This window comes from Castanea sativa, chromosome 12 (genome assembly GCF_040712315.1).
Source record: "Castanea sativa cultivar Marrone di Chiusa Pesio chromosome 12, ASM4071231v1".
In the NCBI taxonomy this organism is placed as follows: Eukaryota; Viridiplantae; Streptophyta; class Magnoliopsida; order Fagales; family Fagaceae; genus Castanea; species Castanea sativa.
Genome location: NC_134024.1, coordinates 25,754,379 through 25,771,007, shown reverse-complemented (window position 1 = coordinate 25,771,007; position 16,629 = coordinate 25,754,379). Strand labels below are relative to the sequence as shown.

The window sequence follows — 16,629 nt, the reverse complement described above, 5'->3', positions numbered from 1 at the left end:
TATATATGTAACTTATTTAAAATTTATACATGTTTTAATACCATCTTAAAAATCTATCAGTCCTCTGCCATTTTCACTCATAAATATCCAAATCCATTTATTCATTCAAATTGGCCCCTTATAATTGAGTAAAAAATTAATCATTTATTCGGGTTAGAATATTTAGTGATCCAATTATAATAATAAATAAACGAGTACGCATTTAGTGTTTCAAGAGTACAAAATCATGACCACCACACACTCCTGGTGCAATGGTCACTCCACAGGTATATATATATATATAGAGAGAGAGAGAGAGTGTACAATATTATGGAATTCCTTCCTCTCATGTAATAGTAATTTATACTTTAAAAAAAATATTTATAATAACATTGTTAAGAGATTTATAACGTAATTAGTGTCTTTCGAAATTTCCAATAAATTTTTTTTAAAGTTTCCAAAAGAAATAGGAACCAATTATGATTCTCTAAAATAATAGAGGAAAAAAAATAGTGAGCCAATTATACTCCATTTAATAAGATAATAATAAGTAAATAAATGGTTGGTAATTGTGTTACTCATTATTGGCTTAGCCAACAAAGTACGAAGACTCATTATTGGCTTAACTAATTTTTTAGTTATATCAATTTCAAATTTTTGGTTTAGGACTTTTAACGAATAAAAAATCTTCAAAAAAAAATGTAGAAGAAATAAGATAATAGAGCATGAGTAAATATTCTAAGCATTGTGTAACAAATAAATCGAGCATTTTCAGACAAAATCCATCAACGGAAATGTCTTTGAAGTAAATCCATTAACAACCACAAAAATCGAGCTTTTTCAAAACAAAAAAAAAATAAATAAAGCTTTACAAATTATTTTGTGAATATTATACTATTGTGCACAACAATCTATCTACACATAAATTTCAAAAATCCATGGCTTAGCTATGCTAAAATACAAGAAATTTTGAGGGCTTTGTCGACATTTACTTGATTATTCAGCTTTTGTCGTATTCACTGTGGAATCATTGTTGGGCTATGAGATGAGAGGTTGTAGGAGACCAGCTAAGGTGTATTTGTTACTGTGAGTTTGTAAATAAAAGTCCTTAACATCAACCTAAGTTTTCAAAGAAGCTAGAAAGAATGAGCAGGAAGGGATGATTGTCGAAATTTTGTATTTTGTAAAACTTTTAAGAATAAGTTGAGGGCAATTTTGGAAATGTGTTATTAATTAAAGAGTAGGTTAGTATACAACATTTTTAACATCAATTTAACAGTTTAGTTAAATGAATGTCAAAGGGGAAAAATGTTTTTTCCTTTTAAGTTTGGGGGTGAGTATTTTTTTTTATACAAAATAGAATTTTTACAATAATCTAATCTAACGCTCTGTTTGTTTCAATAATGATGTTTTCTAGAAAATGAGTCATTTTCTAAAAAGCATTTTCTATAAAACTATCTCATTTTCCAATGTTTGGTAGTAACTTTAAATAAGTTGAAAAACAACCTCTTAACTTCCCTTATTTAGCTTGCTGTGAGATAGAGTTGTTTTCCAAAAAAATTTAATGGAAAACAATCTCTAAAAATAAGTCATACTTTTTATATTGACCAAAGATAGTTTTCCTTTGACTCATATTTTTTTATGCTACCAAACATTGGAAAATAAGGAAAACTATCTTTACACAAGGTTTTCCATTGAAACAAACGGAGCGTAAGTATATATGTGTGTGAAGCTCCCTCCTAGAAACTTAAACCCTAACCCTTGCCCCCCACACTCTACAAGTATTTATACTTGTGGAGTGACCACCGTACTAAAGATGCGCGGTGGTTCAAGAGTGAGTATTAATTTTTCAAATCTCAAGAAAGGGGAGTTTTATTTGCCCAATTTTTTTAAGTTTCCAAAATAAATAGGATCCAATTATGATCCTCAGAAATAAATGGGGGAAAAAAATAGTGAGCCAATTATGATTCTCAAAAAAGAAAAAAAAAAATAGCGAGCCAATTATACCCCATTCAAGATAATAATAAGCAAATAAATGGTTGGTAATTGTGTATTTGTGTTACTCATTATTGGCTAGCCAACAAAGTAAGAAGACCCATTCGGGTTTTCTCCCTTGTCCACTTGGGCTGTTCATTTCATTTGTCCAACAGCAATCCTCCCCAAACTCCAAATAATCATCAACATCAAGGTTCGTTTCTCTTCAATCTTCATCCCTCTCCACATTTCCCTCATCCCCCACAAAATCACTCAAACACAGCGACACCCTCATGGCCCAGAAGGACGAGGCTGTTCATGACCAACTCGCCGACTCACTCAACGATCTCTTCACCAGCGTCTCCACCATGATCAAATCCCAGCTCCAAGTAATCTCTCTCTCTCTCTCTCTTTAATTACTCTTTCTTTAATAAAGTTCTGGGATTTGTGTAATTATGGGTTTTGATTTTGAATTAAGGGGACGAATAATGAGCTAGAAGTGTTGGAGCAAATGAATGAGAGAGTGGGTGAAGAATACAAAGAGATGGGTGGCGTGGCATCTGGGCTGAGGGTATTCGTGGAGCAGTTGAAGTCAAAGGGTGGTAACTTCGACCAATATGTGCAGCAGATTGATGCAATAGAGCAACAAGTGACTGAGTTTGAAGCTGTTGTGTCTATGCTCGATAACCATGTTTCCCTTTTAGAATCCAAAGTTCTTTCTGTTTACCAATCCCCTCCTCCTCATCCTCCACATCCCACTTCCTAATTTTCTAGAGTTGTTGGGTCTATTTTATTACTCCAATCTTTGTTTTTTAATGTCACTTTCTTATTGATTTAATGTATTAAATTAGATGCGATATTAATGATTCAAACAGAAAATCTGGTTACATACTTGTTATTGAATTTTTTTTCAATTATTTTTAAAATAACTCAATTTCAATTAAAATTTAGAAATCGTGTCATAATTTCACAATTTTAAGAAAACATGATTTTAGCCTGTATGATAGTATGTGTATGGTGAACGTGTAATAAAGTGTATGATAATAATTATTCTAATTCAAATGGTCTGTGACCTTATGATCTATCCGACATTCGTATCGTTGGAAAGTATTGCACAAGATAGTCTTATAAAATTGCTCTTTTTTGGAAAGTCTTATAATCAGTCTTATAAAGTGCCCCTCACATTTGATAAATTCTACACATATTTGACATCTATATTTGTTTTTGTAAAGTTAGCAAAAACACAAGTGAAATATGAGTGTATATGAGAAATCTGCACCAAGAAGATTTGAATCCCCGTTCTCACCACCACCCCTTACTTAAGGGGCCCAATTGGAAATTCCTTTAGTTTTATCTGGCACTGTGACTCTGATAATGGCAATGAAATTTGAATGTATTTGAACCATAAAACTTAAGCTAAAATTTTATTTATGAAGCCTTTAATAAGAAATCCATGTCTCCAAAACAACAAACTTCTACGATATCACACATTTGTATCACAATACTATGGGATAATTACTGCTTTCATTTTAATTTTTTTTTTTAAATCTATACAGTGAAAATCAAGAGGTGTTTCCAAAAAAAAAAAAAAAAAAAAACCCAAGAGGGAAACAGGAAAGAGACAGAACAGAAAACAATTACAGAGGGCAAAGTTAGGCCTGTATTGTTGCTCTGATATACATTCAACTTATACATCTTATCAGTCTATATAATCACAATGTAGTTAGCCCAACTTATTTGTAGGTAATCTCTTTTTTCTCATTTCATCTTTTGTCGATGACGTCCTCTGTAACCAAGAGACCAACTCCTTCTATGTCTAGTTGATTTTTTTGACAAGTTTTGAAGCATCATAGCACGTGTTTTACCATCTGGTTGAAGACCATGCTCACGCATTTTGGTGTACAGATTCTTTGCAGAATCAATCTTGCCCCTTAAGTACATTCCTTGAATGACAGCATTATAAAGAGATACATTTGGTGCAGCCCACTGCAAAGGAAACAAAAATCAGTACGCCAGCACACTCAGTTTCAAAGGTCCATTTCTCTCTCTCTCTCTCTCTCTCACACACACACACACACACACACACACACAAAATCAAAGGTCCAAACAAAGTATAAATGCAGTAGCATTAACCAAAAATTCACACAATAAATGCAACTTAATGTGTGTGACTTTAATAATTGCGCTGAAGAGGCACCACTCAACAAAATCATTTATGTCACAAGTTTCTTCAAATGGACATTAGAGTGAAAAAAGAAAGAAGGGGGGGGGGGGGGGGGGAACTGACTGCATATTGGACAACTCAGCAATGTAAAATTTGTGGTTGATATGAAATTTTTTTTTTTTTGAAAAGAGAAAATATTTTCACCTCCCATATTTGTTTGTTAATTCTGTATCACAACAAATTGAATTCAACAAAATAAAACATTTCAACAAAATAAAACTTACGTTTAGAATTTCCTCCACTTCTTCCCAGAGGGATCCCCATATGCAAGCTCTTAACAATGACAGATGAGTAAATGTGTCTGGATTGCACTTTTGATGAACCATGTGCTCATACACTTGCAATGCAACTTTTGGCTTCCTTGCAATCTCACAAGCACTAATGACAAGATTATATGATGCAGTTGGAACTGAGAGCCCAAAAGCTTCCATTTGCCACAAAAGCTGCAGTGCTCTATCCCATGAACCAAGCTTCGAGCAAGACATTAAAGCAGTGTTGTACAAATGTAAATTCAATTGAGAGCCTTGATCTCTCTTAATGCTGTTAAAGAGCTGAAGAACATCGTCATGTCGATCTGCATTATATAGAGCACCAAGTAGAGCATTCCATGTGTATGCATCTGGTGAATGACCCAAAGATGTTGTGATATCAAAAACCTCAAATGCTAGTTTGACCTCCCCAGCTTTCGCAAGAGAGTTAATCAATGCATTACAAGCAATTAGGTTTGGCTTCAGGCCACCCTTCAACATATCTTGAAAGACACTAAGTGCCAAATTCCACTTTCCCTCCTTTGTGCACACACTGATTATAGCTTGCTTTGTATCATTCCCTGGTTCAAATCCGTTCTGAACCATCTCACTGTAAGCATCAAGAGCCAGCTCATTTTGACTGCAATGAACAAAATTGCTAATTAATAGGCAATAAGTAACTCGTGTTGGACAGCAGCCATTTGGCTTCATACTTCTCCAGATCCTCTCAGTTTCAACACCATTGTTAACTTTACCACATACTGTTATCATAGTGTTATATGCAATTGCATCAAAATCCTTCTTTACTTGACATTCCCCTAGCATTTCCATAAGCATTTCAAGGGCAGTATCACTACCCTGAGAATTCGCAATTGCTTTAAGTACTAAGCTATAAGTGTGACCTGTAGTTATCTTCTTTGCCTTCAAAAACTCAAAGACTCTTAACCCATCATCAGGCTGCCCATTCCTAAAAAGGCATGATAAAAGAGAGTTATAGGCATGTAAACTAGGACAAAGACCTGATAATTCCATGGACCTAAATAATTCCAATGCACTTCTAACCTTATTGGTTCTGCTAAGCACCAAAAGTCGCTCTGATAACAACTCTTCATTTGTTTCCTCTAAAAAATGTACCCTACTTTCATTCGCAATCATCATCCTGTTTGAAAATTTTGACTCAGTCTGGCTAACAGGTGTAGGACTAGGTTCAATATCGAAATCCTTGTAATTTGCGACATTTCCCCAAGGAGGCCAAATCTGCTCAACAAAAGATTCACCAAATCCCTCATCTCCTTCAATCAACGTGTTTTCTTCCTCCTTTTCACAATCCATACCAACATCAACACTTGCAACCATGTTCACAACAATGCGTGATTTATCCACCCTCAACAAACTGATATTTGGCATCTTTGGTTGCCACATGGAAATTATACCCAGATTAGGCATTATGGCACACCGACTATTTGAATTTATAGCTGAATTAACATACACACAACAATGAAAATGCAGATTTTGGATTTTACAGAAGTAGCTAGTTGGAATATATGGGTAATATCGGCAAGAAAACCAATTTGATAAAACCATAGCAGAATTCAAATTCCTCAGCATTTCACGCATAACTGGGCCCTGAAAAAGGAAAACAAGGATGTTAAATGGCGACTCTTTAACCAAGAGAAGCTACTTGAGATAACAGCTAACCTTTTAAAGCATAAGTTAAGGATAACTCAAGCCCTCAAGAAACGAAGAATATATTATCCTGTCCCAATAAATTCCTATATTCTAAATGCTGGCTCACAATCCACAACACATAAATTAGAAGAATATTTCATTAAGTTTTAGATAAATTTTGGGAGGCAGAGGCCTAGCCCACTCTGGCTCATGATAATGCTTGTGATTATTATTGCAATTTTATCTATGGGCAATTCCTCTTTTTTTTTGGGGGGGGGGTTGGGAGGGGGGCGGGCTGGGGGGTGTTTATAGTAAACTAATCAACTGTATTGAGGATTTGTATGAAAATATATATAATAATGATTTTAGAGGATGTAGAGGCTAATAAATTTATTTATAAAGGAATTTCTACCATTGGATGTGATTGACAGAACATAACTGACATGCTTCATATCTCCAGACAAAAGAAGAAGCCAATTAACTGTTTTCTGATAGTAATTTTTTTTTCATGTCATATATAAAAATTACCTATTTACTATTAATACTTTAAAGTTACCTTGTCACAATAGCTCTCTCATGGATAGCATATGTACAAGAGAACCATTTAAAAATTTTCATGAAGCTATAACCATCATATTCTCCTTTGTTCTTTTTCTTTTTTTGATTAGTAGATAGTGGGGGAGGGGTGAGGTGGAGTTCGAACCACCAGCATGAGATACACAAAGAACCCATGATATTCTCCATTACCATTGACCTATCACTTGAACCCCATGATATTCCCTTTTTCTATTCTAAGAAGCCACAGTTAATCAATAGCTGTAATATGAAAGACATGAATAGAAAATGACATGCAGTCAAACAAAATTAGGAACAACTCCAAATATGCATCAAAAATTGCAAATCAGCTTATCAAACCTTTTTTTTCCAATATCCATATCTATTATTTGACTACATTCACATATAAGAAAAGTACACATTCCATTAAAAGAAGATATTTTTAGTTGCATAAGATACAAAAAAGCTGCAAAGCATGAACTTAGTAGTAGGAGATATGGACTTTCTTAATGCAATGGAACATAGCAGATATATCCATTCATATGTTGAAGTAATAAAATGATGTTATGAAACTTGAGTATTACTTACTATTTATTGATATTCTATGAAGACATCAAGTAGTAAGTTGTTTCTTTCGATTTTGTGCTTCTATGCTACGACTAGAATCTCGACATGGTCATTTGGTCAATTGCAACATGGTCATTTGGTAAACTCAGACAGCTTCATTCAATTGGCTGGCTTTATCTATATGTTTATTAAAAAATAATACTGGGCTCACAAAATGTTAAATCTATGTCATTTTGTGTCCAACATATAATGTGAACTACTCAAGTGTGAATTGCATGTCTTATAGCACTTGTATGATACGATCAAGCCAAAGTTTAGTACAATTCAGAAAAGTGATTTGCATTACTTTAGTAGCATTGAACAGGTTTTTCCTTTTAAAAGAATCAATTGTGGCAAGCTACAACTTGACCTCACTGTGGTGTCTCTCATGTTGAATAGAAATCTTAGACCAAATTATGCAACTATTATGTAGAAGGGAAATCCAGTATCACAAGCATATTTGTGTTCTGAGATTTGAATAAAATGATCATATGTTTCTTTATGCTAAATAAAATGCTAACAAATGAGTTCATCTATAATCTTCACCCAAAATGGAACTTCAAGCAAGAGAAAACAACCATTATTTGCACAAGTACGGAGTACCTCCGGGAATTTCCTATAAAACCAAGTATCTATATTTATTCTGTTTATCAGCTGGGTTATGGAAACTACAATAACTCTCAAACTACATGGAAACTAAGTAAACCAAAGTACCAAACACAAACAACATTAAAACAAATTAAATAGAAGCATGGCCAAAAGTTCTGGACAAAGCAGAAACCAATATTACAAAGAGTGTTCTTAAAATATTTCAAAGAGCAGAAACCAAACATAACCTTTTGCAAGGTTTGGGAGAGGCGATTGATAGGCAAACTTACCCCAAATTTTGTAAGGGTTGGTTTTTGGATTGAGCCCACATTACATCAGTTGGGTAGTAGGGCACTTTCCATTTCAACAAGGTCCAACCTCTACTAAGTAACATAAAGAATGAAAGTTAAACAGCAAATTATATACATACATACGTACATATACATATATATATCTATATACATATATATCTATCTATCTATATATATATATATATTAGAAAAAACAAGAAAAAAGAAACATAGATTAAAATTCATCATACTTGAAAATGTAGTGAAAAAGAAAATATTATCAATAGCAATTAACCAAGGATCTATGACCTATTACCAAATGATTTATTGTGTTTTCAAATCGTCTTATATTTGTGTTTAGTCAAATATGCTCAACTTCTCTGTATTAATGATTAAGGCGGGAAAATTAGGCCTCGAAGTGGAAGATTCCAGGTAATGCATTTCTACGCCCCATTTTGCATATTGCAAATGGTCGTATGTCAACCTAAAGATAAAAGAATATATTATGAATTCAGAATGTAGCAAACAATTAAGAAAAAATTTTCCTTTTCTTTTTTACTAGAAAATGACACGTCCTTTTTTCTATTACTTCAAAGGGAACCTGTGATGAAATGACTCAAAACAATCAGTACCATTCATTCACACTAGAAAGCATATCAATATAGCTTTCAAAATTTTAACTACACACAAACTGATAGTTAAAATTAATGAAACCATCTGGACCAACTTCATAGATACACCCAATTAGTTTCAAAGCTTGTAAGAGACAATTTCACAAACACCTTCCATGCAATAAAAATCAACATTTGAACTAACTTACAACAGACACCTATTGCCAAACCCATACAAATTCTTGCATTTTATGTCCAAATAAAGCAGTAACACACATGACACACCCATAAGCATAGAAGAAGACTAGCAAATGGAACCAACAAGAACGAAAGGAGAGAGAAAAAAGAATGTTACTTGCTGCAAGAAGTTGAAGTTGGGTTGCTGGCTGGCAACGCTAGTTTTGGGCTTTGCTTTGGGCGAGGTGAAGGCTTGGGGTTGATGGAAAGGGTGTGGCTTGAGAGAGAGGGAGACAGGACAGTGGACAGAGAAACCGAATAACTAACAACGATTTTTATGAACCTCGTAAGGATATTTTTTGGGCCCAACTACGGTGCTCGTTTGCTTAGTTCACAACTCTGACTCTCGATAGCCACGTACCTCTAATAAACCCCTCGAAGCCCCGACTACACATGTGATATTATCTATTACAATCACGTAAAGACTTTTTTTTTTATCCAAGAAAATTAAAAAGAAACCTTATAGCTCAATTGAGCGACCGACACCTCCTGCTCTTTTCTTGTTTTCATAATTTATAGATTTTTAAAAATATATATAATTCCATAATTGATGGTTAGGGAATTTGAACAGATGATTTGTGTATTAAAAGCACTCAAATGTGTAAATCAATTGAATTATTAGATTCTGGACACAGGAATTAAAAATTATCAAAAGCAATGAAAATTAAATAATGGCAACTTATGGTTTCCATTTAAATTTTTTTGGAGGATAAGATGTTTGGACAAATAGCAATGATAGGTGTGTTCCAATTTTATAGCTATGACAGCATTTGTGATCACTTGTTAGAACTCAAAAAAAAAACTTAGATTTGGAGTTGTAAAGTTAGAGGTATCTAAAGAATTAAGGAACCTTTTGAAACTTTTTTTTTTTTTTTTTTTTTTTTCTTTTGAAAAATTGGTGGTTTTAAAAATTGTGGTATGAAATTGAGTTTTTTATTTTATTTTTAAGTAGAATGCTTGTTAAAATTGTTAAAAAATGTTTTTTGAAAAAACGGAGTGTTTAACCAATACTTATCAAAATTGTTGTTTGAAGTGTAAATTACTTAAAAGTACAAAATATATACTCAATCGAGTCACTCTGTTTTGTAATGTGGATGGATAACTCATCAATAAGGAAACAATTTGATTCATTACGTGCAACCTCAACTCAATCAAGTTTTCACAGTAATATTGGGGTTGGAGTTTCAGTTTTAGAGGGGTTTTGTAAAGGGGAAAGAGAGAGGGAGAAATGCCTAAAAAAAGAGAAGGGAATTTTTGTACTTGAATTTTCCAAAGGGAGTGGGGGTATTTTGACAAGTGGGGTGGGGGGGAGGTGACATACCCACTTAGCTGCCCCTCTCAAATAGGCTGCTTGAGGGGTGTGGTACCTCTACATCACCTAATCTTATCCACTTGTCTTTATATTGTTGTCAGTGATCCTATAGATTGGGCCAGGGACATTCAGGTAATCCCAAATTTATTATTTTGAAAATCACATTAAGTTAGTTGGTGCATTACTGCATTGTATTGTATTTATCTATGCAAATCATCTACTTACTTCCAACTCTATCTTTCCCGCTTTTAACTATTTTTTTTCTTATTAATTTTCTTAACTTATTGTTACACTTTCTCAAACATTTCATCCTCCCTTTTAAACCTTTTTGACTCTATGCGTGTGTTTAAGTGAATTGTGAATTTTCTATAGAACTAACTTTGTTTGGTTGCTGGGAAAATTGAGTAGAAAAGGAGGGGAAAATAGAATTCATGACACATGTTTAGTGTTTTGTGTGTGTGTGTGTGTGTGTGTGTTTTGAAAAATTTGGGAAATTAAACTTACCTATGCTGAAATTGTTGTGAAATGAGAACTGTGAAAGAGTAAGGAAGGATGGTTATACAAAGAATGTTTTAGTTTCTGGTTTTGGGAATGGTAATTATGCTATTATGGTTGCCAGTCTTAATGAATAATGTTTCTTTTTATTCGTTGTTGTATCTAACTCGGTTGATTTCCATTGCAGTGCTTTGAAGGTACCCTTTCGGTTCTTAACAAATGGTAAGTCATTTAAGTGATTCAGTTTGTGATTCATCAATAGAAATTTTAGGAGCTACTAAGATGATGATGGGCTTATTGTAAAGATATATGTGATTATGGGGTTATTAGTTATGGTTTGTGAGGTTGTTGTTCAATTTGTTGTCAATTTCTCATATTTTGTCTAAGTAAATACATATAGTAGTGGTGGGTTGTTGTTTGGGAGTAAGCGGGTGGCTTGCATGGAGAGAAATGGAGAGAAAAGGTGGAGTATTTTCTATTAGGAGTGTTGTTTGTTTTTTAAACTCAATGTGCAATGGTGAAATCGTAGTGTAGGTGCACCTCATAACATTCTAGACACTTGGAATGTATTATTTTGTGTATAACATTCTAGACATTTGTGATGTAATTATTGATCTGGTGTAATTAAATATATTTAGTTTGTTGGTTTAATGTGGTATTGTATTTGCTATTGGAAAATATGAATTGTGGTTCATTACAGGTTTTATAAAATATGTATTGTAGGTACATTTCAGGTGCTATAAAATTAAATTTTTTTTTTTAAAAAGGCCCTATAGCAGCGCTTTGAAAAGCGCTGCAATAGGGTCTTTTTAATTATATTCATTGAAGACCTATGCCAGCGTTTTGAAGAACGCTGGAATAAGTGCTGCCTATGCTAGCGTTTTCAAAAGCGCGGGTATAGGCCTTTTAAATTATATTCATTCAAGACCTATGCCAGCGCTTTTGAAAGCGCTGGCATAAGCAGTACCTATTCCAGCGCTTTTTAAAGCGCTGGAATAGGTCTTGAATGAATATAATTTAAAAGGCCTATACCAGCGCTTTAAAAAGCGCTGGTATAGGGCATGTCCTTTTCCGGCGCTTTTGAAAAGCGCTGGTACAGGTCCAGCGACCCTATACCGACTATCACTGCGCGGCGGTTTGAAGCGTCGGGAAAAAAAACGCCGGGATAGGAATTTTTACCCTATCCCAGCGCTTTTTGGGGCTATCCCAGCGGTTTTAAAAACGCTGGGATAGCCCCATTTTTTTGTAGTGTAGTAGGAAGGAAAATGCTACTTTTAAAGATTTGTCTACACAAATTAGAAAAGTTACAATAGCACAAGAAATGTTTGCTAAGAATCAATGCAATTTGAGTAGCCATTACGAAAAAGTCATTAAAATAAAAGGGCTTGATGAGTCTTTGCTTACATATGCATTTGACCATGTAATTCAGGATGAGTAGTTAATTAAGTCATTCATGTTGAAATTTGCTAGAACCTATAGACGATAGTTGAAATTTCTTCAACCAAAACAGTTGAAATTTGATAGTAATGGTTCATTTGTATTAGGATATGAAGACAATATTGTTTTACTTTTGAAGATAGCTTTCATTGAAGTTTGAACTATATAATATTGTTACTACACCATCTTTTTTTGTTCAGATTAATGGAAAACCTTTTGGCAACATCAAACCATCAAGGGGAATCCGTTAGGGTGACCCCCTCTTGCCATACTTATTTTTATTGTGTGCAGAAGGTTTTAATTCACTACTACTAAGGGTAGAAATGGAGGGTTGCATTAAAGGGGTCTCTATATGCAGAAGTGCACCATCAATTACAAATCTAATGTTTGCAGACGATTCCCTTCTCTTTTGCCGAGCTAATCTTGGGGAGGTTGAGGTCATTAATGAGGTTTTGAGAACATATGCTAATGCATCGGGGCAATGTATTAATATGGAAAAATCCTCGGCATTTTTTAGCAGCAACACCCAAGCCAATCATAGAGCAAGGATTGTGTTAGCCGTTGGGGTGAAGGAGGTGGAGCAGTTTGAAACATATTTGGGGTTACCTACCCTAATGAGAAGAGCGAAGTATCATACTTTTTCCTAGATAGGGTTTGGAAGAAATTGCAAGGTTGGAAAGGAAGCTTGCTATCGAAAGCCGGAAAAGAAATACTCATCAAGGTCGTAGCTCAAGCCATCCTAACATACACTATGGGTGTGTTTCAGCTACCTATTAAACTGTGTGATGAATTAAATGCCCTATGTGCTAAATTTTGGTGGGGTCAAGTGGGGAATGAAAAGAAAATCCACTGGAAAAGTTGGGCCACTCTTTCTTGGCCAAAAAATGAAGATGGGATGGGATTTAGAGATTTGAGATTATTTAATCTTGCAATGCTATAAAAACAAGGGTGGAAGTTGATACATGAGAAGGACTTGCTTCTTTATAAATGCTTTAAAGCTCGATATTTCCCTCGATGCCAATTCCTAGATGCAACTCTTTCTCCTAATAGCTCATTTGTATGGAGGAGTATATTGGCTGCCATGCCAAGTTTAAAGAGTGGCTGCTGTTGGATGGTGGGTAATGGTGAAGAAATTCGGGTAAGGAAGGATAAATGGATACCCAATTATCCATCCAATAAGGTGTTGCACCCGGTGGCTGAGGAAGTGAAGGACTGGGTAGTTTCAGAGCTTATAGATCTGGATTTTTATTGTTGGAGGTGAGATATTATCATTGAGAACTTCCAGAAAGATGATGCAAATGCTATTTGCAAAGTTCCATTAAGCCAAAGGAGGGTAGTTGAATCAGTGGTATGGATGCACACAAAAAATGGTGCATATTCGGTTCGGTCTGTCTATCACATTGCTAGGAGAGTGATGACAATTGAGCACTGTGTAGAGAGTTCAAGAAGTGCAGAGGGACAGCAGATATGGAAAACTCTTTGGAGATTGAAAGTTCCAAGCAAATTGAAGGTTTTTGGGTGGCGAGCTTGCCAAGAAATCCTTCCGACCAGGGTGAGCCTAGCAAAACGAAAAATATTAGATGATGACAGGTGCCACTGTTGCAAAAGAGTTGCCGAGACTGCCATCCATGCTGTTTGGGAATGTGGAGCTGTGCAAAATGTATGGGCTGGAAGCATCACTTCGCTGCAAAAATGGACTACGAACTACCATGATTTCAGGTTAATTTTTATTTGAGTCTTTGATGAGAAGATTACTGAGGGAAGAGTTGGAGCATTTTCTAGTGCAAGCGTGGATGATATGGAACCAAAGAAATGTAGTGATACATGGTGGACAATTGAAGGAACTGGGTTGGCTGAACAGGAGAGCTGAAGAATTCCTTGATGAGTATAGGAAAGCACAGGTCACTCTAATGGCTATGAACGTTCCAGCAGGCAGTTGTGTATGGCGAGCTCCACCTTCAGAGGAGTATAAAATGAACTTTGATGCTGCTGTTTTCTCAGACCAGCAATGCTTAGGCTTTGAGCGATCATCAAGAACTTGAATGGTGAGGTTTTGGCGGGAATGTCAGCTAAGGGCCCCTATGTGCATAGCAGTGAGGAGGCTGAGGTCATGGCGTGTCGAAGAGCGATTGAATTCTCCAAGTATGCAGGGTTTTCTAGGTTGATAATTAAAGGAGATTGTCTAAACGTCATGAGAGCTCTATCTGATCCCGCAAAGAATAGATCGCTGCTTGGCCATATTTATGATGATATTAAGTTCAACCTTAGAGGAATGCAAGTCCTTTCTTTCAATTGGGTCAAAAGAGGTGGAAATATGGTGGCTCATTCATTAGCGAAAAATATGCTAGGAATTTACTTAAGGATTTGTATTGGATTGAAGATACTCTACTACCTACGGCGGATGCTTTGTATTGTGATTCTTTACATATCAATGAATGAGTATTGCTTTGTCTTCCAAAAAAAAAAAAAAAACTATATTGACTATCTAGATGGTTTGATTTGTTGAACTTAGCTTTATCTAATTTGGCTTGTTGAATTATTTTAGATGGTTAATTATGTTTTGTGTGTGTGTGTGTGTGGAGAAAGAGATGGTTATGCAGATTGTCTAATTTTGAAGTATTTTGGATGATTGATTAATTGGTTTACATTATATTCATGTTATGAATGAAATATTTATTTCATATAATTATTTATAATTAATTAATTATAAATTATAAGGAATACTAATGATTTTTTGTGCGAACTGAATAGTCAAAAACATTTTCAGCTCATTGTCCGTGTCACAACCAAAAGCTAAAAAAATAAGTCAGTTTTCTAAAAATAAGTCATTTTCAAAACGAAAAAAAATAAAGAAAAAGTTTCCCACTAAAACAGGGTGCAAGAGTGTGTTTGAATGGTCTTATTTTCATTTTTCTTATTTTATTTAATATAAAATTTGTGTAAAAGTATAACTTAGAAACAGTGAGGTCTTAAAGATTGTGTATAAATTAGTGGTAAAAATAAACTAATATTTTAAACAAAAACAAACAAACCTTATATTAAAAAAAACTAAAATAAAAGTTTGGCCCTTAAATTTTGAGTTGTTTTTATTTTGGTTCTTGAAATTTGAAATTTTAGATTTTAGTTCACCATGTTTGATTCAATTTTCAAAATTATCCTTCCATCCATCTCCATGAGTGTAATGATCATTAAATGCCAGCAAAACTAATTTTTTGTTCTCTCTCTCTCTCTCTCTCTCTCTCTCTCTCTCTCTCTCTCTCTCTCTCTCTCTCTCTCTCTCTCTCTCTCTTAAATGCCAACAAAACTCAATGTAATCAAACTCAATGGACCAAATGGAAAGTCTCAAACTTAAGGGACTAAAACAAAAACAACCCCAACTTTAAAGGTTAAAATTATAATTTAGTCATAACATTCTAATTAAATTACGTTTTTCAATTAAAAAAAAAAGAATTTGACTTATTTTCAGTACTTTTTTAATTGGATGTCTCATTTTATTTTAAATACACAATGGCAAGTGGTAGTAGGTTTTGTGGGGGGTAAAAAGATCCTGATGGGAATGTGGGCCTTTTGGGCCGTGTTAAGGAAGGCCGACCTGCTCCTGGGTTTAGAATTTGTTAGTACTATGGGTCGGCCCATACGCCGAGGATCCGAGGCTCCAGCCGAGGATCCGAGGCTCCAGCCGAGGGTGAACTTACCCTCGGATGGACACCGAAGAACTCGGGATTTCATAACAAAGATTAGGGGATGACACGGTTAAGGTCAATGGTTAAAAGGGGTGAACCCTAGAATGCCCCAGAAGCACCGGTGTTGGAGAAATGTCAAAGATAAAGGCTGCTACCTCCACATTAAAGACCCTGCACCTACCACCCTGGCCACATTTATGGGGAAGTGACACCTGAACAGTGGAAGAGAAACTTCTGGTTACTATTCAAAGGTACTGAGAAAGGAAATATCTAGGCTAAGGGGGAGGTGGGGCAACACGTGTATAAAGTATTCAAAGGAGTAGTATTTAAAGAGAAATCTAAGACAGAAAAAAGGGAGAGGGACTTTTTGTAACCTAAAAAGAAAAGAAACAAAGAGAGAGATAATATAAGAACAACTCTCGGCTTACGTCCGAGGAAGCTGATTTACTATATTCCTTATTGTTTCCGAGTATTTGCAATCTTTAGTTTGTCATTTAATCCTCACACACTTCTAACCTGGGTTTCAAGCCCACACTCTACAAATTCATATTGTTTAAGGCTCATTGGGCCTGAGCCCATAACTGTTCTTGGAGCCAGGTGCAATTGTGCACTTACAGGTTTTAATCTCTACCTTTTATTTAGTTAGTAGGTGATGTGTTAATTTCTTATTAAAATAAAAAGAGATTTCAGTTAAAAAAAGTACTTATAATAACCCAACTCAA

General features: G+C 34.9%; 2 protein-coding genes across 5 annotated transcripts; one reads left to right on the top strand and one right to left on the bottom strand.

Annotated features, from left to right (window-relative positions):
- Positions 1-2,040: 2,040 nt before the first annotated feature.
- LOC142619980 (biogenesis of lysosome-related organelles complex 1 subunit 2) lies at positions 2,041-2,842 on the top strand. The gene is made up of 2 exons (XM_075793397.1): positions 2,041-2,342; positions 2,432-2,842. The coding sequence occupies exons 1-2, from the start codon at positions 2,247-2,249 to the stop codon at positions 2,717-2,719; spliced, it is 384 nt and encodes a 127-aa protein (XP_075649512.1). The 5' UTR covers positions 2,041-2,246; the 3' UTR covers positions 2,720-2,842.
- Positions 2,843-3,595: 753 nt separating this feature from the next.
- LOC142618623 (pentatricopeptide repeat-containing protein At3g29290) lies at positions 3,596-9,386 on the bottom strand. 4 transcript variants are annotated; one of them, XM_075791570.1, is made up of 4 exons: positions 9,099-9,386; positions 8,133-8,225; positions 4,402-6,051; positions 3,596-3,939 (listed from the first exon to the last, which is right to left on the bottom strand). In XM_075791570.1, exons 3-4 carry the CDS (start codon positions 6,040-6,042, stop codon positions 3,712-3,714), a joined length of 1,869 nt encoding a protein of 622 aa, XP_075647685.1. In that variant the 5' UTR covers positions 6,043-6,051; positions 8,133-8,225; positions 9,099-9,386; the 3' UTR covers positions 3,596-3,711. The 4 variants fall into 4 exon arrangements, with proteins under 4 accessions (XP_075647685.1, XP_075647684.1, XP_075647686.1 ...); XM_075791569.1 differs by having other exon boundaries at positions 8,133-8,222; XM_075791571.1 differs by lacking the exon at positions 8,133-8,225.
- Positions 9,387-16,629: the final 7,243 nt, after the last annotated feature.

Coding starts and splice junctions, on each gene's coding strand:
- LOC142619980 (XM_075793397.1), top strand. CDS start 2,247: ATGGCCCAGAAGGACGAGGCTGTTCATGACCAACTCGCCGACTCACTC. Junction 2,343..2,431: donor TGATCAAATCCCAGCTCCAA/GTAATCTCTCTC, acceptor TTTTGAATTAAG/GGGACGAATAATGAGCTAGA.
- LOC142618623 (XM_075791570.1), bottom strand. CDS start 6,042: ATGCGTGAAATGCTGAGGAATTTGAATTCTGCTATGGTTTTATCAAAT. Junction 3,940..4,401: donor AAGTGGAGGAAATTCTAAAC/GTAAGTTTTATT, acceptor TTTCCTTTGCAG/TGGGCTGCACCAAATGTATC.